The following is a 25,257-nucleotide window of genomic DNA, read 5'->3' as shown; positions in this document are numbered from 1 at the left end:
TTACTCAGACTCATGTCCATTGAGTCGGTGATGCCATCCAGCCATCTCATCCTCTGTCGTCCCCTTCTCCTCCTGCCCCCAATCCCTCCCAGCGTCACACTCTTTTCCAATGAGTCAGCTCTCCGCATCAGGTGGCAAAAATATTGGAGTTTCAGTTATACATGTGTATAAATGATAAAAGTGACATTACAGATAGATGAAGAAAAATATGGATCATTTAACAAATGGTACTAGGGCAATCAATTATTTGTGTGGAGAAAATAAAATTGTAATTTTACCGAATACCACACATAAAAATAAATTGTATATAGATCAAAAATTTAAATATGAAAATACTATAAAACTTTTAGAAGAAATTACAGGAAACATTCATATCAAGATAGAGAAATTCTTTTTACTACCAAGGAAAAGAATGATACATTTGAGCACATAAAACTTCTTTGTGAAAAGGATTCCATAGACAAAATAAAAATGCCATAGTCTGGGAGAAGGTATTTGCATAGGACTGATAAAAAGACTAGTTCTCAGAATACATAAAGTATTCCTGTACATTGAGAAGGGTAATCCTCCCCTATTATTTTTTTTAAGGCAATAGATATAAACAGTGAATTCACAAGAGGGGAAACCCAAATGACCAACAAACAAATGAAAAAAAGCTCAACAGTGAAGAAATGCAAATTAAAGCCAAAGTGAGACACCACTTCACACCCATCATATGGGAAGAAATAAAGTCTGCAAACACCAGATGTTGCCACGGATGTGTGACAGAAGTAACTCATACATTACAGGTGGGAGTACAAATTGGTATGACTATTCAGGAGGGCAATTTGGGAATACGTTATTATCAAGTTGAAAGCCATGTTTTCTCTCAAACATAGTAATTGTAACATCCAGTCGTACCTTGAAATCGGATTGAAAGCACTCAGCAGTTGGCCAGCCTGAGATCTCACATGGGGGACGGCTAACGTCTTCTTTCTCTTTTATGGTTGGGGTGAGGAAACGGACAGGCACCTGGGGACATGTAGGGTTGGTCCTGGGTATCCAATATTTCCCCAGCCAGTCGTTTCCTGAACAGGCCAAAGAAATGAATGCTAACTAGGAAACCCCTGGAATGGCTGCTGTTGTCTTGGAAGTCCCTGCCAGCTGCCAAGGTCCAGAACCATTCCTAGTAACAGGAAAATGAGCAGCTACTGGGTGATTCCAAACTGCAGATGGGACTTCCACAGACTGGGAGAGGCTGGGGGAGACGGAACTGGACCTAACTTCATGAGGCGTGTTGAAGGATGTGCTGGTTATAATATAAGGAGCAACTGAAGGAGGCTCTGATAGAGTTATAAAAACAGAGGGATCTTGATTTAAAAAATTATGAAAAACAGGATGTCAGAGTGAACACAGTGTAGCTACCAGTACAAATTAACTGTTGAGTGTTGGGTGTTTACTAAAAACGTAGAATGATGTTTACAAACTGTAGTTTTGCTACTGCTAAGTCGCTTCAGTCGTGTCCGACTTTGTGAGACCCCATAGACAGCAGCCCACCAGGCCCTGCCGTCCCTGGGATCTTCCAGGCAAGAATACTGGAGTGGGTTGCCATTTCCTTCTCCAATGCATGAAAGTGAAAAGTGAAAGAGAAGTTGCTCAGTCATGCCCGACTCTTAGCGACCCCATGGACTGCAGCCCACCAGGCTCCTCCGTCCATGGGATTTTCCAGGCAAGAGTACTGGAGTGGGGTGCTATCACCTTCTCCAGTAGTTCTAGTGCCATATAAACAGAGAAGAAAATTCATTACGGTTCTGTAGTCACTTACAGGCTATATGTGTATGCATTTGGGGTTTTTTGCTTCGTAGTAGAAATAGCTAATTCTATATTTATGAATTGGCATGATCCTATGGGCCTCCGTTTGTTATTTCAACAATTTGGCAACAGGATGGTATACTGCAAGCGAGTCCTGTTGGCGACTCAGAACATTTGTGGCCACTTTTGATTAGGAAAGAGACCCTGGATGTTTGCTACAAAGTATCCTTTCAACTACTTTGCTCAGTGGGATTGGTTTCCCAGGGAAAATGCCAAAGTCATTGCTAATTCTAAGTTCCTGGTGAGCAAAATGGGTAATACAGCTTGAAGGTTGTGTGTGATTAAACCTGGCCTTTAATGCAGAAAAATATAAGGAGCCTGCCAGTAGGTCTCTTTCTTAAAGGGCTTATTTTACTCGGTCATGTTTGGAATAGGCATGTTTACAAAATCTTGCTTTGCAGTGGCCAGAGGAAGGCTCACTTGAAGCAGACAAACTGGTATATTTACACCGAATTTTAGAAAAACCCTACTTAAAATAGAAGGATTATTAGCATCTCTGGATCTCAGGAAATAAATGAAGAATGAACTGGACAGCCAGTAAGAATGAATTTAAAAACGGAAAGAAGAGATTATGAAATGGAAAGCACCTATCTCTTTCTCCAGGTTCTCAACCCTTCTCTGCGGCTGCTCCCTTCCACCCACCCTCAGTCTTCCTTGCTCATCTGGGACCTGGGAGGAGATGATGGCTTCTTGGACAGATGGTTCCCAAGGGCTTTAGGATTTGGGGATAACTTACTTGAATGTTCTGGTATGGATTCCACCTCCAAGACTCCCCCTATATTCAACATGCAAAACATAGCTAGGGAGGCAGAAATGGTCAAGAGAAAGTAACAAGGAGTCTGAGAATGTGAGTAAGAAACTGTCCTAGAATTAAGGCATCAGGTTGGCAAATGGTTGCCCTGATAACTTGGAAGGAAGGGGAAACAAAAGGAGTCAGGCTGCAAAACAGCAGCATGAGCCTGAAACTACAGGGCTATACACGCCAACTTTTGTCTAAATGCTGTTCATCTGTTGGGAAGAGATCTCCTGGATAAACAAAAGGCTATCACATTCTGTACTCCAAGTAGAAGATTTTTGAAAATCCTGGGAGATGGTTAGTATGTGCTTATTGATACTGAGAGTAAATATGTGCTAGGGGTGTGCAAGGTTATGGGCCCAAATTTTGAATGAGAGGTTTTCTAGCACATGGGCAACTAATATTCCACATGGAAAACGAACTGCTCATTTATTAGTCATTGCAACTTCCCCAGCAGATTTCTGTAATTCATTGTAGAGCTTATTCCAGACAATAAGATGAAATTAATTTGTAGACCAGGCTGTGAAAAGTGCTACGAAGGTCTGGGACTTGGCTAATTGAAGCCTCATTGCGTGTATCCAGGGCCTCCCACTCAGTTTCAGACGTATGTACCTACTAGTGAACTAGAAACTGGAAACCATGGGGAGCTGAAATGAACACAAATTATCTTGACAAACATATTCTTTATATGATTTCCACTATCATAACTTTTCATTATTTTGTAGGTTCACTTTATCTCGTATCTAATGGGATTATCTTTAAGTTATTCACATATACTACGGTAACAAATCTGAAAAGCCCATCAATTCTACTTTTCCATCTTCAACAGAAGGGCAATTTCATAAACACTCAAACTAATATGATATTTGTTATATCATAAAAATATCATATATACTTTCCACTAGAGAACTGAAGTATACTTGCTTATTATGTGCCATTAAATTAGTCACCTGTGATGGTTAATAGATAACAAAGATATATTTTGTGACACAGAGAAAAATTCAGGGAACCACACATTTTAATGTAGCTTGCCTCAATACAGGACCTAGAAGAGAGGGAAAATGGGTGAACCATTCCATCTGGTGTATTTAGGAAACATAGTCTCGTGTATTACACTGATAAGTTATATATACACATAATCATTACTAGGTTAACCACAGGATAAGGAAGGGTAATTTTAGAATTATAACTGTTATCTTCCCATGGCAGACATGAGGAGCAATCGAAAAACATGGAGAAGCCTAACAAGGGAATGAAAGCGACTATTAGAAGGGACAGCTTCTTTATAATTCTTTCCATGGCATTAAAAAAGAAAAATAAGCAACCTTTTTCCAATTATCTGTTATTTCTTCAAATTTGATTTTGCTTTAGTTTGAGTACTTGGTTTGAATTAACTTACTACTTATAAGCTTCCCAGGTGGCGCTAGTGGTAAAGAATCTGCCTGCCAATGCAAGGGATGGTAAGAAACATGGTTTACATCTCTGGGTTGGGAAAATCCCCTGGAGGAGGAAATGGCAACCCACTCCAGTATTCTTGCCAGGAGAATCCCATGGATAGAGGAGCATAGCTGGCTACAGTCCATAGGGCTGTAAAGAGTCAGACATGACTCAGCGTCTAAGCACACACACAAAACTTGTTCCTTATAATGCTTGTAAAGAACCTTGGAAATCATAGGTGGTTTTTATTTTCTTATTTTCTAAAATTTATGTAATAAGTGTATCCCTTATACACTTGTATATGATCAAAGGACTTTTTTGTAAAAGTCACTGTTTTGAGCACATTTCTTTGAAAAATGATGATGGTTTTGTAATGATTTATTTTCTTAGATTCCGTTTGCACTGCAGTTTTTAGGATCCTTCTGGAAATAGTGTGACTATTGCATTTTGCAGCATCAACGATAGTAAATGGTCTTAAGTTCTTAACAACAAATGGATTTCTCTAAAGAGACCAAAATGGTGACTTATCAGTTTTTCTTATGCCCCCTAAAAACTGGCTCTGCTTCAGCAGATACTTGCCAGTTTTTAATTTATCCATGACTTCTCACCCTACCCCACTCCCATATACCTAACATCAGCTGTCTTGTTTCATCACTTCTCCAGGGTTCAGTGTGCAGTGAGCAATTTTTGTGTCAGAAATCCCTTGTCATAACAAATAGATTTAACAAACTCAACTTACATAAAGCTACCTGTGTTCTCTTCATATGTCTGTAAAAAGATGTCCCTAATTGATTATGTAGTGTAAGAATAGTTGAAGATAGACCAGAAAGACTATCTGTGAATTAATTATCCTGCCTATGTAGAAGAACAGTGATCACTGAAGAAAACTAATTAGTTGTTATTAGCCAGTTTAACTTATTCAAAGCCTCTGTTATTTTATTGCATACTAAACTAGTGAATTAGTTGGAGAAGGCAATGGCACCCCACTCCAGTATTCTTGCCTGGAAAATCCCATGGACGGAGGAGCCTGGTAGGCTGCAGTCCATGGGGTCGAGAAGAGTCGGACACGACTGAGCGACTTCACTTCACTTTATGATCAAAGGAAAGCCATTCTTAAAAGGTTTTCCTTAACTCATCTAAAATCTAACTGTAAAAATCACACCTAGAAGGGCATGTTTAGTATTACTGCTAATAGTAAATTGAAAGTATTAGAAAAGAAAGTGCTAGTCGCTCAGTCGTGTCTGACTTTGCGATCCCATGGACTGTAGCACACCAGGCTCCTCTGTCCATGGGATTTTCCATACAAGAACAATGGAGTGGGTTGCCATTTCCTCCTCCAGGGGATCTTCCTGACCCAGGGATTGAACCTGGGTCCCCTGAATTGCAAGCAGATTCTTTACCATCTGAGCCACCAGGAAAGCAATAGTAAATTAGGACTACTAATTACCAGGATAGTATTAGTACTACTAATACTATGACTAACTAGCATTACTATTAAATAGAGATGGCTTTTCATGAATAGGTCAACTCAGTGAAAATAACAAAGTTTGGAATTAGACATGAATTTAAGTATTTTCTTTCATACATTTCTGTGTGACCTTGGCAAGTTACTTATTCAGAACCTCACTTTTCTCATATTTAAAATGGAGGTAATCCCACCTACATTACAGGATTGTGAGAACTGAAGAAGTGAAGTGAAGTGAAGTGACTCAGTCATGTCCGACTCTTTGCAACCCCATGGACTGTAGCCTACCAGGCTCCTCCTTCCATGGGATTCTCCAGGCAAGAGTACTAGAGTGGGTTGCCATTTCCTTCGCCAGGGGATCTTCCCGACCCAGGGATCGAACCTGGGTCTCCCGCATTCCAGGCAGATGCTTTAACCTCTGAGCCACCAGGGAAGCTCATGAGAGCTAAACAAGGTAACATCCACAGAGCACTGCCTGCACACAGAAGGTTTCAACAAATACTAGTTTCTCACTTTCTCATATCCTTTTGGTCCTAATTTTTAGAAAATGGTAAAAAAGCCTGTTTTGGAATGAAAATGAAACCAGTAAATTTGTAATAGCTTTAATCTCACTGCTGAAAGTAAATTGTGATTTTTTTTTAGATCAATGTGTTTGATATGTGGAGATCACAAAGTGAAATAGTCCATGGAATTCTCCAGGCCAGAATACTGGAGTGGGTAGCCTTTCCCTTCTCCAGGGGATCTTCCCAACCCAGGGATCAAACCCAGGTCTCCTGCATTGCAGGCGGATTCTTTACCAGCTGAGCCACAAGGGAAACAAACAAAAATGAGATCAAGCTAATCAGGGGACTCAAAAAAAAAAAATCAAAAAAACCCTAAAAGATAATCCATCAGTTTTTTATAAGCTTTTATATATCAATTTTTAAAATTTAAATCAAAACCTTGACCTGTAAGTTTGCTATACTCTCCACTGGACTATTCAAATATGATCATAAAACTTTCGTGACTTTAATGGGTCATTATGAGCGAGTGAGTGAAGTCACTCAGTTGTGTCGACCCCATGGACTGTAGCCCACCAGGCTCCTCCATCCATGGAATTTTCTAGGCAAGCATACTGGACTGGGTTGCCATTTCCTTCTCCAGGGGATCTTCTCAACCCAGGGATCAAACCCAGGTCTCCCACATCGCGGGCAGATGCTTTACCATCTGAGTCACCAGGGAATCAGCTACATATAATGATAAGGATACAAGTTTGGCAGTGAAGTACTTACAATGAGAAATATAAGTAAAATGTATCCTTTTAAACTAGAAAACCATATTTGAATCTTTAGTACCGAAAGTCCTAAGTCCTTCAAGTTTAGATATAGTTAGCTTAATTATATTAATATAATAATAATAAATATTTATTGAATACTAAATTATTAACATACTTAGGTGCTCTTCAAATATTTGATGACTTTAATTTTTCAATTTTTTGGCCTTATTGCACATAAATCATGTTGAATATGTGAAAATAGATTTTAATTTTAAGCAACCCTTTCAAATACTAATGCATTATCAGTGTTAAATGATCGTTAAGAAGAAATTCTCCAACATTTACCCCATTTCCCTTAAATAGGGAGAAAGGAGTGCAGCTGGATATTATCTTCAATATGCAAACAAGAGAATATTTTCCTCCCTATCACTGTAGTCTAATTAAATTTCACATTGTATTTAAATATGTATAATTGCATATGCTGACTCATGGGCATCTAGAACTTTTTATATTCAAGGCTCATAAGGAGCAATTTATGCCGATTTTGTCACTCTTAAAGCTACTCAACTTTTATTCTCTGATCTCTCTCCCGCTACATCAAGATCACTTTGAACCTAAACCTAGTGGTCAGGAGGCAATACACCCAGAAAATGCTCCCTTGTTGCAGATAACTTGATCAAGTTTATCAAGTTGTGTCCTAAATAGAAATCCCAGTGTGGCTCAGAGGCCTCTGTAGGGAGCAATGAATGAAATTTTTAATTCCCACTTCTACCTTTGTTCGTTTTAAATAGTGGGCTTCCTTTTAAGATTTGCAGGATTGTACTGCTTTAAAGGAAAATAAAAGTCTGAAAAATCACTGATTTAGGACAATGAAAATTTCAACACCAAAATTACAATGGAAGTCTTAACATGAAATAGTTTACTCTTACCTTCCACAGTTGATACAGACAGAGCGGTGTGGCCAAAGTTTTGAGAATGGAAAAGGATTAGGAAAAAGGGAAGTAGAAAGATTTCTTCACTTTACAAGGTCCACAATTTGAAGCCAGAATTAATAATAGGAAGCACATCTAGCTAATCTAGATCCAAGTGGATCATTAGTCTAAAGATGCTGAAGAGAACGTGTCTGTTAAGTAGATGCAGAAATGTAAAACCTGAATCACTTTTTCCTATTATAATCGGGTGACTTCCCATTTCTTATAATCACTAGTTAGGTGATTTATAATTATCAATAACTTTATTCATATGTAATGGGATTATTAACATTGGTATTTCCTAGGTTAAGGTTTAAATAAGCACATATGAGATAACAGGAAAGTTTATGACCATTTACTGACCATCTATTAAAATTCATGACTGATGACATGTAGAAGACACACTTAGGATTATAAAGAGATGCAGTGGAATAGAACTAGTATCTGTCTTTGTCAGACCCACCCTGATATAATCAAACAGCAGAAAAAACTAGTTCTGATTCTCTGATTCTTTTTGTAGTATCTAGGATTTTCTCTAAAACAATAAGAGAAACAGGACACTGCCAACTAACCTTAGGTAGAACCTACGACGCTGACAGTCATCTAGAGGGAAATTAAGCTGTCCTTTAATTGATGTTAAGCGCTTACTAAGTTGGGACTTAGAAAACATTTCACTGAGAAGTCCAATAGAAGTATGATGTGAACCACATATATAATTTAAAATTACCTTTTAACAAGTAAAAAGTAAAAGTAAAAGACTTTTGGACTCTGTGGGAGAGGGAGAGGGTGGGAATGATTTGGGAGAATGGCACTGAAACATGTATAATATCATGTAATAAACGAATCGCCAGTCTAGGTTTGATGCAGGATACAAGATGCTTGGGGCTGGTGCACTGGGATGACCCAGAGAGATGGTATGGGGTGGGGGAGGTGGAGGGGTTTAGGATTGGGAACTCGTGTACACCCGTGGCGGATACATGTTGATGTATGGCAAAACCAATACAGTATTGTAAAGTAAAAAGTAGGTGAAATTAATTTTAGTAATATATTTCATTTAACTCAATGTATCAAAAAATATCATTTTTATACATATTCAGCATGAAAATTGTTGATATATTTCACATATTTTTGTAGTAGGTTTTCAAAATCTGGTATGTGTTTACAGACTATCTCAATTTGGATTAGGCGCATTTCAAAAGCTCAACATGTAGCCAGTAGTCACCATACTGGACTATGCAGGTCCACTGCACTTAATTTTGAGACATTTTGTTGAGAACCAAAATCAACTTTGATTGAACCCTGGCAATTTGCAGTCTCACATCTGTAATCTAAACCAAAAACTTGGATTAGGTGTCCAGGAGGATTTAGTATATCTCTCTATACTAAAATGGTAAACAGAGCTATAATAAAATGGTAAACAGGCAACAGGATGGCAATGCCACCCAACAACTGAAGGCAAATTTTGGAGCCTAGACAAGATAGACTTCAATATTCAAATTCACACTGAAAAGAGTTCTCAAGTCCATATAACTTTCACAAATCAGATTAGATACATAAAAGCCTTTGTACCATTTGAAAGATTAATCTATATAAATAAATCCTATTTATAAACACTGCTAAATTTTGCTTGTATTTTATAAATATGTAGGCTTAGTCCACTATTCTTGATATAAAGAAAAGTTAACACAACTTGGACATTTTTCTGTTCATATTCTGACTCTGTATCTGTCTAGACTTTAAGAAAATGACTTTAATGACTCACCTGGAGTGCTTTTCTACACGCCAGGTAAGGTTCAGATATATGGCACACCAGCTGGTTTCTAAGCAAGTCTTTTTGATGGGTAGGGATCAAGCAGATGGTTGTTTTATGTCTGTATTCTCTGCCATTAGATTGGTATACAAAAGCAATATTCTTAGTTCTTTTGCCAGAAGTTGTCCACAATTTAACTTATGCATATATTTTCAAATATAAATAGGTGTCTTTGTCGGCAGTCTTAGTGCTCAAATCCTTCTCTTAATTTCTCTATAGAGTGAACTTTCTTAAAGGTAAATATAAACATAGAAGCAATACAGGAAGGGATCCTATCGGTCAAAAATGGCCCACCTAAGATTTTTAGCAAAGAAAATATCTTCCTAATATTCATTATAGGGGACTGGAATGCAAAAGTAGGAAATCAAGAAACACCTGGAGTAACAGGAAAATTTGGCCTTGGAATGCGGAATGAAGCAGGGCAAAGGCTAATAGAGATTCGCCAAGAAAATGCACTGGTCATAGCAAACACCCTCTTCCAACAACACAAGAGAAGACTCTACACATGCACATCACCAGATGGTCAACACCAAAATCAGATTGATTATATTCTTTGCAGCCAAAGATGGAGAAGCTCTATACAGTCAACAAAAACAAGACCGGGAGCTGACGGTGGCTCAGATCATGAACTCCTTATTGCCAAATTCAGACTTAAATTGAAGAAAGTAGGGAAAACTGCTAGACCATTCAGGTATGATCTAAATCAAATCCCTTATGATTATACAGTGGAAGTGAGAAATAGATTTAAGGGCCTAGATCTGACAGATAGAGTGCCTGATGAACTATGCAATGAGGTTCGTGACATTGTACAGGAGACAGGGATCAAGACCATCCCCATGGAAAAGAAATGCAAAAAAGCAAAATGGCTGTCTGGGGAGGCCTTACAAATAGCTGTGAAAAGAAGAGAAGTGAAAAGCAAAGGAGAAAAGGAAAGATATAAGCATCTGAATGCAGAGTTCCAAAGAAGAGCAAGAAGAGATAAGAAAGCCTTCTTCAGCGATCAATGCAAAGAAATAAAGGAAAACAACAGAATGGGAAAGACTAGAGATCTATTCCAAAAAATTAGAGATACCAAGGAAACATTTCATGCAAAGATGGGCTCAATAAAGGACAGAAATAATCTGGACCTAACAGAAGCAGAAGATATTAAGAAGAGGTGGCAAGAATACACAGAAGAACTGTACAAAAAAGATCTTCACGACCCAGATAATCATGATGACGTGATCATTAATCTAGAGCCAGACATCTTGGAAAGTGAAGTCAAGTGGACCTTAGAAAGCATCACTATCAACAAAGCTAGTGGAGGTGATGGAATTCCAGTTGAGCTGTTTCAAATCCTGAAAGATGATACTGTGAAAGTGCTGCACTCAATATGCCAGCAAGTTTGGAAAACTCAGCAGTGGCCACAGGACTGGAAAAGGTCAGTTTTCATTCCAATTCCAAAGAAAGGCAATGCCAAAGAATGCTCAAACTACCGCACAATGGCACTCATCTCACATGCTAGTAAAGTAATGCTCAAAATTCTCCAAGCCAGGCTTCAGCAATACGTGAACTGTGAACTCCCTGATGTTCAAGCTGGTTTTAGAAAAGGCAGAGGAACCAGAGATCAAATTGCCAACATCTGCTGGATCATGGAAAAAGCAAGAGAGTTCCAGAGAAACATCGATTTCTGTTTTATTGACTATGCCAAAGCCTTTGACTGTGTGGATCACAAGAAACTGTGGAAAATTCTGAAAGAGATGGGAATACCAGACCACCTAACCTGCCTCTTGAGAAATCTGTATGCAGGTCAGGAAGCAACAGTTAGAACTGGACATGGAACAACAGACTGGTTCCAAATAGGAAAAGGAGTACGTCAAGGCTGTATATTGTCTCCCTGCTTATTTAACTTCTATGCAGAGTACATCATGAGAAACGCTGGACTGGAAGAAACACAAGCTGGAATAAAGATTGCTGGGAGAAATATCAATAACCTCAGATATGCAGATGACACCACCCTTATGGCAGAAAGTGAAGAGGAGTTAAAAAGCCTCTTGATGAAAGTGAAAGAGGAGAGCGAAAATGTTGGCTTAAAGCTCAACATTCAGAAAACGAAGATCATGGCATATGGTCCCATCACTTCATGGGAAATAGATGGGGAAACAGTGGAAACAGTGTCAGACTTTATTTTTTGGGGCTCCAAAATCACTGCAGATGGTGATTGCAGCCATGAAATTAAAAGACGCTTACTCCTTGGAAGAAAAGTTATGACCAACCTAGATAGTATATTCAAAAGCAGAGACATTACTTTGCCGACTAAGGTCCATCTAGTCAAGGCTATGGTTTTTCCTGTGGTCATGTATGGATGTGAGAGTTGGACTGTGAAGAAGGCTGAGCACCAAAGAATTGATGCTTTTGAACTGTGGTGTTGGAGAAGACTCTTGAGAGTCCCTTGGACTGCAAAGAGATCCAACCAGTCCATTCTAAAGGAGATCAACCCTGGGATTTCTTTGGAAGGAATGATGCTAAAGCTGAAGCTCCAGTACTTTGGCCACCTCATGCAAAGAGTTGACTCATTGGAAAAGACTCTGATGCTGGGAGGGATTGGGGGCAGGAGGAGAAGGGGACGGCAGAGGATGAAATGGCTGGATGGCATCATGGACTCGATGGACGCGACTCTGAGTGAACTCCGGGAGATGGTGATGGACAGGGAGGCCTGGTGTGCTGCGATTCATGGGGTCGCAAAGAGTTGGACACGACTGAGCGACTGAACTGAACTGAACTGAACTGAATATTCTACACAAACATGCAGCAATAAGGCCTACCCACCAGTTAGGAGATTCACTCTGAAACCAAAAGGCTGGATTTACTGACGAAGAGAGAGGAATTGCAATAATAGGGGAGTAGTGATAAGGAGGAGTCTCAACAGTTTGTTCATATCAAATAGAAAAGGCTGCTGCGCCTAGCTTCTATTCCATGAAACAGAAGAATTTGTGCTGTACACGGCATAGAGGAAGTAATGAGGCTCTGGGTTTTTTTTCTTGTTCATCACTCTTATTTCATATATTTGGTAGAAGCTAAAGGAGAATATGGAGATATAATTTTAATGAAGTCCAGTGACTAGGTTATGAAAGCGTACTGAAGAAATAAAAAACTTTTAGGAATCTAAGAGCACTAACATCCAACTTACACTCCCTTCCCTGATGGTTCACAACATGGTAGTGTTAATGGCAGGAAATGTCATCTGAACCTAAAACCACAGGCAAATAAAAACACTGGACTCATTTAAGGAAAAACTAAACTATCGGATACATGTGGATAAAGAATAATTCTGTACTCCACTGCTGAACTACTGCAGGTTTAACCGAATCAGAATTTGAAGAATGGTAAAGCTACATGGAGGAAATAAAAATCACAGTATCATTTAGAATTTCATTTTAGCAATATGATAAATATTGCTTATGCTTTATTTCTGTGTCTATATGTGGAGTATACACTTCACTCATTGGAAAAGACTCTGATGCTGGGAAAGATTGAAGGCAGGAGAAGGGGACGACAGAGGATGAGACAGTTGGATGGAACCGACATGAGTTTGAGTGAACTCCAGGAGTTGGTGATGGACAGGGAGGCCTGGCATGCTGCAGTCCATGGGGTCGCAAAGAGTTGGCCATGACTGAGCAACTGAACTGAACTGATACACTTCATGGTACACTTATCAAAGTATCCACCCTACTATGGAAAGAGGCCTATTTGCTCAATGACCAATTTGCAAAATTATTGAGAAGTTTTTGGGTTTCTTTAAGCTTTTTGAAGAATTAACTGCACCTTTTTGTCAGTAATTGCTAGTTAGTCCAGCTTCACTAAATATTAATTTTATTCTATTTTATATTTCAGAAATCAAGTACTTTGGCACAAAAGTTTAGGGCTTTTGCTAAATTTATTAGTTTACTCTATTTTTGAATATTTGTCAATTTTGGGTGAATTGCTTATTTAAGAAACTTACCCAGAACTTCTATCAGTGTGGCACATTTTTAAGAGGATATTAATAAGCTGAAAGAAGTATGCTTCCTGCAAAGCAACACAGATCCCTCTAATTTTGGGAACTATGCTGTATATTACAGTTATAGGGCTTATCCTTGGGCAATTTTGGGTTCACCCAGATCTAAGAGCCCAAGTCTCCTTTATGAAACAAATAGAAATCATTGAAAACAATTGATGATATAAATATGAAGAATTAAAATATACCTATAGGTTCATAAGAACAAGATGAACTGATAAATTGCTATGGGTTAAACACTGAATTAACACATAATTCAACACAATTCTGTGGTGTTGGAGAAGACTCTTGAGAGTCCCTTGGACTGCAGGGAGATGCAACTAGTCAATCCTAAAGGAAATTAATCCTGAATATTCATTGGAAGGACTGATGCTGAAGCTGAAGCTCCAATACTTTGGCCATCTGATGTGAAGAACTGACTCAGAGAAAAGATGCTGATGCTGGGAAAGATTGAAGGCGGGAGGAGAAGGGGACGACAGAGGATGAGATGGTTGGATGGCATCACTGAGACTTGATGGACTGAGTTTGAGCAGGGTCCGGGAGTTGGTGATGGACAGGGAGGCCTGGCATCTGCAGTCCATGGGGTCACAAAGAGTCAGACATGACTGAACGACTGAACTGAACTGAAACATTGAATAAAAAAACTGAAACAACTAAGTTTTCATTACATTAGTTACTATATTCTGGATTAAAATGTAGAATCTAGCTTTTTAATGTAATAATAATTGTAATTTACTGAGCACCTATTACATGGCAGGCCCTCAGTACTGATCATCTTTAATTCTAATAACAAGCCTGCAAGATAAGGTTCCCCCCTTTTTAGAATCCTGAAAACTGAGATTGGACAGTTTAAACAAGTTCCACAGAATCACAAACATAGTGTGTAGAGAACTAACTTTTTTAACAGCCCATTTTTGTAATTTTAATCAAGTGCCTTTCTTTCCTTTTAATTTACATCTAAAGAGTCATTTGTATCAGTTCTATTACTAGCATTTAAGTGAAATTAAAATATATTCATCTTATGTATGGAATATACCTGCTTGAGAAATCAGAAAGGAAATAAAATAATACTCTATTCTTAACTTACCCTCACATTTACCTTTTATAATTTACTATGTGTATAAATTTATTATATAACAGGTGTGCTAAAGTACCATGAGTAGGATGTTAGGTTAAAAAGTAAAAGCATGTTTGTTATATTTTATACAACAGGAAATAGGTAAAATCTCTCTGCATTTTTGTTAAAATTAAGATTTTGAATCTGAAGTAGATATGCATTTCTAAATGACGTTTTTACTTTATGTAGATCTCATAAGTGGCAGAATGTAAACATTTACTGTAAATTTCCGTAAGTTCTGGCACTTTCAAAGTTATGGGTGTGGTACAACATTTCACTGTGACTTACAGTATAATCCTGCTAGAATAAAAATTGGCTGTCAAGTTGTTCTCTCCTGAAATGCCTGAAGCATCTCAGTTTACGTGACAGAATAAAATATATGATGGAGGTGAGAACTGAATCTGCATTGTTCCATCTTTTTAGTAAAAGGAACAGAATGGGGCCCAAATAAGGTGGGGGTACAAGTGTGTTTTCAATAATTTATGTTGAAGGCCATGGCACCCCACTCTAATACTCTTGCCTGGGTGGGCTGCAGTCCATGGGGTCACTAAGAGTCGGACACGACTGAGTGACTTCATTTTCACTTTTCCCTTTCATGCACTGGAGAAGGCAATGGCAACCCACTCCAGTGTTCTTGCCTGGAGAATCCCAGGGACAGGGGAGCCTGGTGGGCTGCCGCCTATGGGGTCGCATGGAGTCGGACACGACTGAAGCGACTTAGCAGCAGCAGCAGCACAAGTGTGTTTTCAATAATTATATATAATAGATTGTTTGAAATGCCTCCATTATGTCATTTATTTTTGTATCTCATCATCTGAGATACAAAATTTTAGAGTTTTATGCAGATTTTCAGTTATCAAAGTACTTTTTAATTGCCGCTGGGAACTAGATTTCAATCATGTGAGTTGATTCAGCTGTGACATCATTTATCTAAAGGACATCCACTTAAAAGAATTCACGTCTATGGGCTTTGATGCTGTTCCTCCCCTCTAGGTTGCTCTTCTGACAACCCCAGAATGCCTTTACCTCCAATGCCAAATTCTCCACTTCTGTCTTTCCTGTCTCCTCCTTCAGAGAACTCTGCTTCAAAAATTGAACTCTCATATTATTGCTGTTGTGAAGACTTTCTCCCAAGCCCCTCAGCTGATATAGTTTCATTTTATGTAAAACTAAAAAGTCCTTTCCCAACTCCTCCTCTTCCTTCCCTTCCTGTCAACTTTCTAGAATAACAGCTTAGCTCTGTTTCTTCATTTTTTGACATATTGTAACTGGGTTTCTTTTTTTTTTTTAACTATTGTTTATTACTTTTTTTTCAACTCTACCAGTTAGTCTTTCTTTTCTGTTTTTCTTTTGGCTGTGTTAGGTCTTCCTTGCTGCACAAGGGCTTTCTCTAGTTGCCGTAAGTTGTGGCTACTCTCTTGTTACCATGCACAGCCTTCTCATTGTGGTAGCTTCTCTTGTTGCAGCTCAAGGGCTCTAAGGCGTGGATTTCAGTAGTTGCAGCTCACAGACTTTGTGTAACTGGGTTTCTATCTTTAATACCATATGGCTCTTGAAGACAATGACTTCCTGGCTGTCATGTCCTTGATCTTTTTTCAGATCTACCCACAGGATATTCTCTCCTTAAAGCCTCTTCCTTGATTGCATTTGTGTGTCTCTTGGTTTTACTAGCACTACTAAGACTGGTATTTTCTAAACTACTCTTTCCCTGGATCATCAGTTTTTTCCACCTCCCAACCTATTGCTATCCATACTTTTCATGATGAATGGTTCTCAACACTGACTATGCATCAGAAATACCTGGGCCTTTAAACATACTGTAGAGTTATTTGAGCTCTATCATACACTCTGAGTCAAAGTTGAGCCCTGGAATATGTATTTTGTTAAAAACCCCTCTGCTGCTTTGGCTGCATATGGCTATGGCGGCAGGTGTTTCTCTAGGCTGCCTTCCTTCATTACTCGCTTGTTTGGCAATTCCATGGTGTTTCGGCTTTACACAGTATCACTCTGTTAAGGTACTTGTTCAATAGTTCTGGATTGTTTGTAAGAAAAAAACTCATTTCATGGCCAAATGTGGGAAAGATTAAACAACAGGGAGATTATTTTGCTGAAGGACTTCTCAAAGTTGTATGTACACTTCATACCTTTATGATACTTAAGGCCCTTTTTACTCCATTAGAAAGTGTTGTTTGCATCCAGCTTGATTGCCTGCCTCCTATAATCCACTATAAATATCATGGGCAGATTATCAGTTTAAGGCACAGCTCTACTCTTGACATTTCCCTCCTCAAAAATTGTCAGTTACCTGTGGCTCAGAGCCAAGTTTAAATTCTCTAGCTTGGTATTTGAGGTTTTGGAAAATCTGACTTGAACATTTTTAACTTGCTTTTTACCTTTCATTAGATGATGAAAAATGTATAGACTCTGAAGTCAGACATATTTGGATGTGAATTCATTTTACCCTGGGCAAGTTTGCTTATGAATGAAAGATCACCTTTCCCTTTCCATCAAGAAGAAGCAGTATTATTTTGAGGATTACAAGTTAGTCCTTCTCATACCCTATGCAGAAATTCTTGCTAACACCTAGAAAACAGTGGTTCTCAAATTTTAGTAGGCACCATTATCAATGGGGCTATTTGTTAGAAAAGGAGATGGCTGGGCTAAACCTTGATCTAGACTTGGTAGGTCTATGCATGTACTTGGCAGTTTCTAGAACTACACTGTCTAATATGCAGACACAGGCTACAAATTAAGCATCTGTAGTATGGTCAAGTCTGAACCGAGATGTGCTATAAGTGTAAGATACCCAATTTTAATACTTAATATGAAAGAAAGAATGTCAAAATATCTCTAACAAGTTTTTTATTGGACACACATTGAAATAATATTTTGTCTCTATTAGCCTAGCTAAAATGTTTTTTATATTAATTTTACTTGTTTAATTTTTGATTGTGCCATTGAACAGCACTGGTCTAGAATGCACACAAATTATCCCCAATGATTCTTTGGTAGTTATTCTCAGATCACTTTGAGGAACAATACATGAAATGTTAAGCTTTCTGAAAGAAGAACCAATACCTTTATATATCTTTATATCCCCATAGTATTCTGAACACTGTGGGCAGTTAACTATATACAAATTGAATTTAGACTCACTTTACATTTTAAGCCATCAAAATCCTAAAAAATTATTTTTGAATTACATTTCTTAAGTGGAACAATAATAACAACAACAACAAAAAAACCCAAATACCTGAAATTATGGCTTTGTTCCCAAATTAAAAAAAAAAAATCTTCTCAAAGAACTGGGATTTTATCCTATGGTTATTTGACTTTGTAGAGAAATAGGCCATTTATCCCTCTAGGTTCCAAAACTGTTCAATATGATCATACTCAAGTTCTTCAATTAAAACGAATATTTAACTTTATACTGGGATATGTGCTAATTTTTATACCATAGTAAAGTCAGCCAGATGAGTGGGGGGAAACATATCTGGGGAAAAGGAGGTCTTTTATTTAGGGACAAATGAGGTGAGAATGGCTGACCACTCTGGAAGTAAGAGCGAGAACTAAGAAAGACACAATTAGAAATACTGAAACTAATGCTGGGATGAAGAACAAATTTGACATTAAGAGAAAGGGTCACAAAATTAGAAATATGTTTTGAAGATTGTTCAGTAATAATGAGTGAAGATTTTCCACTTACCTCATTGCCACATTGCTGCCATCGATAACTATTGGTCTCAGATTCTCCCCATCATCTGTGATAATCTCTTGCATCGGAGATTCAGACCTCTGAGATTCCAGGGAAGATGTTTCCCGCATTATAATATTAAGTGTACTCACTGTTTGTTCAGCCTCACTTTTATTTCCAAGTTTGACAAGTTCTCCCAGAATATCATTGATTAAAGCATCAGTACCAAGTTTGTTTAGCACAAGTTGAACCTGTTCTTCAGAATAACCTAACTTCAGTGCAAACTCCAGTTTTGTTTGGTATTCTCGCACCACATCAGGGGGTTTTTTCATTTCCTTGGATGGCTGGGACTCTTCAGGTTTAAAGTCTTGCAAAATTTCACTGCATTTGAGTATGTGAGGCTCTAAACAGGGAGACCTACATAGCTGTCTGTGAGTCTTGGTTAATAAGCATGGCTCTACTGAAATGCTACTCAATTGTTCTGACTCATTATCAGAATTTGTGCTTTCTTCAGAGTCACCAGAGCTCGCATTCTCTTCAGACACCTCTTTTTCTTCCTTGCCAGAATTAACTTTATCCATTGTTGGTTTTTCTACCATTGACCAAGGTACAGATGTACTTAAATGTGGGTCAGTGCTCTCCACATAAAGGTGGCCTGGGTCATGCCCCAGATGATCCTTCAAGCCCATGAAGCTGTTATGTGTACTTGACTCCACTTTGCTGGTTTTTCTGTATTCTTGAATGCAAAGCACCCCGTATTCCTAGAGAAAAATGTAGAATATTTAGAATTTCATATTTACTGGTTCATTTCTGGTTCAATAAAGAAGTTGGGAGTTATCAAACTACTGAATATCAACTTTGTTTTGTCTACATCCTCTCATTACTCATAACACCCTTCCAAGACAGTATCATGTCTTTTTCAGACAATGAAGTTAGGAGTTAGAAAGGTTAAGTATTCCCTCCAAGGCAGCAAAGTAAATAAGTGGAGGAACTGGATTTTTTTTTACCCAGTTTTGTCTGGCTTCCAAACCCATGGTTTCCCCATAGTATCATGCTGCTTCTCAATCCACGTGGAAGATTTTCCCAGAGATAGAAAGGCTTGTTTCTATAGTGACACACAGATTATTATTTTTTTTTAAAAGCATGTTTTAGATGTGCTATGACAGGTTATATGCATTTTCTCTAAAATAATTCATAAAAATTTGCAAAAATTCTTTTAAAGAGAAAGTCATGTGAAAAGGAAAACATTAACTTACTATAATTTAAAAGCTGTTAATCTGGATTAATCTAAAGACTTTCAAAAATAATTTAGGTACTGTAATAAAAGAGCATAGATTCTACAAGAGCCAACAAGGAATGAAATAATTACAAAGTGAATTATAGTCCACTTAAGAAGTGAATATTTTTGCCCTAATAATCTTTATTTTGTGAATCCTGAACACAGTAACAGAATACAACTCTCAACACTGTGCTACCCTTATTAAGTGCCAAAGACTAGTCTCTTTCATTCCAGGGGGAAAAGCTCTCATTCTAGCACAATTATAGAAAGTATAGGAATATATTTCATTAGCAGCAGATAATTAAGTACACTGAATAAGTGAATAAAATTTATTCAAAATAAAATTGAATAAATGTTATCTTAATTTCTTGAATTTGATGGCAGAAAATACTTCTGTATCACATTAGATAATTACCTAACTGCTATCTGCATTTGGTTAAAGTCATCTTTTCTTCTACTTTCCTCATGCAGGAATGCTTTTACATTTAAAATGCTTTTGTCAATTTTCTAGTTTCTTTAGAGTCTATTGAGATTAATCATTATTTCTCTACCAGGAACAGGTTAGCAAAATAAAATTATTTTCTCTTGTGCTTCATTGTAGGGACTATATGCACATCAGTAGTTTACTTATTAAGGCAATTTCAGGGTTCTATCCATGATTAACATTAGTAAGCCAGTGGCAGCTGAATTGGAAACTGTCATAAAACACCTATTTATATAACCTAAAAAAGAAAATTGGAAAAACATTTTATTCTACAGTTCCTCAACATCTTATTTACAGTAGGAAGAAGCTATTATATAAATGCTAAGAGAAAAGGCTAAGTGATTTTCTAAAAAGCTGCACATTTGAATGCATTTGATGAACTTATTACAGAATGAAGTATTTCCACATAATGAAATAAATTATATTAACTATGGTAAATACTAGAGAAGAGACCATGGAATCTTTAGCTTGATAACAGTACACTTAAAATCCCTCCAGTGTAGAACTCCTACACATTTCCACAGGAGTTTCTTCAGGTTTTATCCCTTGAGAAGACAGATAACTTTAACATCATTGTTCTAATATGGCATTCATTAGTTTTTAAAGAAACATCACCCTCTCTTTGCTTCTGATTGCACAAATGATAAAAAAAGAAATTTTCCTTGGGAGACCTCTATATACATCTGCTCTATTATGAAGCTGTATCCATTTCAATTTTTTTCTATTAATATGGATGTGCATGAGCCCAATTATTAGAATTAAAGGACGGGATTTTGAAAGCAAATCTTTATACTCAGTGATTTATTAACTACTGTAATATACTGACACCATAATGCAAGCAACAAATCACAACAGCATTCTAATAAAGGGATACAGTTAAAAAGAAAAATCTGTATTGTGGCCTTGGTAGAGCTTCTACCAAAAGTATCTTAAACAAGGAAAACCTATTGGAAGCTGGGCTGCCTGGCAACCAGAGCTGGTTGCTAAGCGGCACTCTTTTAACGTGCCATCATGAATGCTAGCACAGTGAAAGAATAATTTGGTATGAACAAAAGCCTATAAAAGAGACTGGGACTTAAGTGCGTCTGGTTTACCCTCTGAGAACAATGCAGCTGCCAAACCAATCTGGAAGCTCCGACATCATTGTTCTGTAAACCTCACAATCTGCTCTGACTGCAGGAAGTGTATTTAATGGGCAACATTTTTGATCTCCCCTAAAAAGTTTGGTTTTTGCATAAGTGCTGTTGTGAGATAATTCTTCAAGATAATGATTCACCGACCAAATCCCTGAATTGAACTAGGAAATATTATTTTAATATTGAGCTGTAATGTTTTTCATTTGGACTGTTTTAAACAAAATGAACACTTTATGAAAAATACAGCCAGTGGGGAACATTAGAATGAAATATTATGTTTAAAGAATTTTCACATTTGTCAAAGAAGTAAAACCAGATATAAAGTTTTTAAACTGAAAATTAAACAGCCTAAAAACATATTTAAATCTTTTCTGTTATCACTTTCAGTCTCATATTAAAAGTGTTGGTAACAATATGTAAATCTGCTCTGTGTAATTTTATTATAGGACTACAATGATTAGATAGGGATAAAATGGTATTATCAGTTGTTTTCTTTTTATAATATTAAGCTGGATAAAACTCATTTGTACTGAGTGAATACCACACCTTTAGGCTATGACAATTCATATAATTTATATGTACTATGAAACTGAAATGTTTCCAAGTAAGCTAACATGATTTTTAATATTAGGTATAAGTGTAAGCTTGATTTACACTACTTCAAAAAATTTATACCTAATTTTGTTAGGCAAAATAACTTTTCTTTTAAAATATTCTGGTTGAACTCTTTTTTCACACTGACAGGCCTTTCTTCATCGTCCAGATTTCACTGATTACCTCAAAGAAAGTTATCCAATGTCATCTTGTACTAAGCAAGCAGTTAAATAATTTTTAGTTCCTATAAATCAACGGACTAAATATGAAATAGTACATATAATGACAAGTTTAATTATCAGACCTGTAAGATGCATATATTTTCTCCATTACATAATATAAATTTGAAATAACTTGTTTTTACTGACCCAAATGGTAAAGATTTAGTTTTTAAAACTTGAATCTCTAAAATGCTTTCTTATTCACTTGTAATTAGTAAAAGATTGCCCTGAATGAATATGGCACTAAGAAAAATTGGCAATATTTTGAAATCCAGTCAAGAAAAAATTAAATGCTATTCTTAAAATTTTAAAGCCAACAAAAATAGTCTCATAGACTGCAGTAGTACTTAATGTAATGTGCAAAACTTTACAAGGAATTTTTATTATAAGACATCTTAGAACAAAGAATGGTATATGATCTAAATTTTTCTTCAGTGCCTTGAAAATGATCAATATAATTTCGAAAATATTTAGCAAAGACTCCAAAAACATGACAAAATTTACTATTATATGCAAGAAAGAAAAAATTTTTCTCCTTAATTTTTAAACCATGAACTTTTAAGTTTTGCCATTTGAAATGCAAATACATATAAATCATCTTTAATCATCTATTAACAAGAGTAAGTTTCCTCATTTCATGAAGAAGCAGCCTAGACAGTCTCATACACAAAGTAGGTCAGTGTTTATATTCCCACAGTTATCAAAAAACTCCAAGAATACAGTTCACTTTTAGGCTCTATATCAGAGACCCATTATAAGCGCCCTTTATGTACTATATTCATGAACACAAAATGTACTAGGGAAACATTTAATGGTCTAAAAACAGATTTCTGCACTTACAGAGCTTTAGATTTCCTTCAAATATTGTATTGGAAATGAACAATTTTTCTTGCTGAAGGCCTAGTAAGTTAAAAAATAAAATAATATTATATGTTGAAAAAGAACTAAAATGTCATGCTAATTTTGTTGATGATAAAGTATAAACAATTGTTTTAATTGCCAAAAAGAAGTTTTATACTAGCTGAAAGCAGATTTATGATACAATGGCTATTTACTAAAAATCTGCTGCATACACAAAGATTCCCCCATTTAGTGAGCTTTTCTTTAAAGTTCTCATTAGATAACTGCGATATTCCTTTATCTCAAATCCAGTAAAAAAAATTTTTTTATATTCTAAAGAGCATCATATTAATCAGGAATATTAGACCATAAACTTGTTAAATCAAATTGTTTGTTTGTAACATCGAGTTACAATGCCATAAAGGGGGTCCTGATTGTTATCCAAATGGTAATAGTAGGAGAACAATGAAAATAAAATAATGAATATGTAATAAATACCTACTGCTGTAGTCTCTGTGTATTTAATCACCATTGTATTTCAGTGAGTGCTGTTGTCTGCATCCCTCTAGCTAACAAAAGAAGGATGTCCCTTTGAGCAGATTGGTTAATGCTCTGGGGCAACAGATGTCTACTGGAACTGCAGGAGACCAGCAACTGGTGGCCTGCCCATCTTCTGAAAAGTTTCAATAGACTTACGCATATGCTCACACAATAGGGCATGTGGTAGAAATGAAAACCTCTTTTTAACCCTTTATGCTCTTTCTTTTCCTCCCAACTGATAGATGAAAGTCTTTGTCTCCTCCCTTCCCCATTACAGATCTCTTGAAAGCAACAGTTCTCTAAGTGACATCTTCAATCTCATACCTAAAACTAATGCAAGCCCCCCCCCAAAAAAAGTGGGAAGAAACTCATGAAACTATACATGAGTACTGAAACTGCTGACAAAGCAAATGAATGCTTAATCATCATAATTACAACAAGATGAAACATCAAATAGCAATCCATCTCCCCAAGCTAGATTTTTAAGACAATTGAAAAATCGATCAAATCTTACTATCATTTTGCAGCATCTAGGTCTGACAGTGACACCTTAAGGAAACTAGGAATGCGACAAGAAGATAAAATCTAAATTCACTGTTTATCAAAATATCATAACATTTTAACTTATCTTTAAGTACAAATGGTTACTTACATGCCTACTGTCTTGCAAATGTTTATGAAACTATAAGTAATCTTTTATATAACTGCAGAACATAAAAATGTAAAAAGTCTGCTTCACAGACACGTTTTACAGAAAGAATTACATTTTCTGGTATTTTGGCACCTATGTAACAATTTGTAGCCTCTCAAATGTGTACATTCTATCCTTAACAGAGTTCAAAATAATATTCTGAATATTTAGCAAAGTTTAACTTCCAAGGCATTAAGTAACACATATACTCACGTTCACAGGAAAATACAAAGACATTTGGTTTCTGTAGCAGCTTCAGGAGTAACTCCTTAACACAATTTTAGCTGCAGACTTCCAGGCAGGCAAGAAGAACAATGAATGAGTGAACAGATGGAATGGCAATGTCTTTGCTTAACCTATTACTGAGTGGAGTAACAGCCAATCACAGGCCAGAAAGCTCACAATTAGTCGGCCAGGCAGATGCAAGCCAACCTCAGCACCCTGCGTCAGGTTCGCAGGTTTCTAAGATAAGCAAGTTGATGTCATTCTTGGGTCTGCCCGGGGCAGCCTGTGTATTAACGAGGGGGTGTGCAGCAACAATAGGCCATACAAAGCTGACTAGTAGGCAGCTGCTCTTTGAGAGCAGAGTCATTAGGGAGCAGGCTGCCAACAAGAAACACCTGGCTTGGGCAGACTTCAGCTTTTCCTCCTTGTTTTTAAACAAAACAAAGAAATCAATTATATTTTAAAGTAATAAAAGTTGCATGTTTCCTAAAAGTTTAGGCTATCCTCTAGTCTTTTAGTTTTTTGTTTCTGAGAAAAAAAGAAAATGAGGTGTGTCAAAGTAGTAATTAACTACTGCAGTAACCCCTTTTCTTTAATAAATGATTTACAGGGGAAATGAGACAGAGGTTAGAGTAGAACTACTTCCCTAGAAATACTAGGAAATATAAAATATTTGTAAGTGTTGGTTGATTTGTTGCAAGACAATAAAACAGAGATGATGAAAGTTAGATTGCAAAAGAAAAAGGTTTAAGAGCTTATAAACAGAACTGATTTTTTAAAGTTCATTAGAAGTACAGTGTAGTAAGATAAAGCAA

The 25,257-nt window shown here is 36.9% G+C and overlaps 1 protein-coding gene and 1 non-coding gene across 2 annotated transcripts in view; both read right to left on the bottom strand.

The window, feature by feature from the left end:
* The window catches only part of ZC3H12C (zinc finger CCCH-type containing 12C), a 42,342-nt gene extending 17,888 nt beyond the window's left edge, over positions 1–24,454 (bottom strand). The window contains exons 1-2 of the mRNA XM_068989203.1: positions 24,431–24,454; positions 18,445–19,193 (exon numbers count right to left, since the gene is read on the bottom strand). Coding sequence (XP_068845304.1) covers positions 18,445–19,193; positions 24,431–24,454 — 773 coding nt within the window. The remainder of the gene's footprint in view (positions 1–18,444; positions 19,194–24,430) is intronic.
* Positions 5,911–5,982, bottom strand: TRNAS-GGA (transfer RNA serine (anticodon GGA)). Its single transcript has one exon. It is a non-coding gene; the product is annotated as a tRNA-Ser (tRNA).
* Positions 24,455–25,257: the final 803 nt, after the last annotated feature.

The sequence above is a fragment of the Capricornis sumatraensis genome, chromosome 16 (genome assembly GCF_032405125.1).
Source record: "Capricornis sumatraensis isolate serow.1 chromosome 16, serow.2, whole genome shotgun sequence".
Lineage (NCBI taxonomy): Eukaryota > Metazoa > Chordata > Mammalia > Artiodactyla > Bovidae > Capricornis > Capricornis sumatraensis.
The sequence above is the reverse complement of the archived record's forward strand: the minus strand, read 5'-3'. Positions and strand labels throughout refer to the sequence as shown.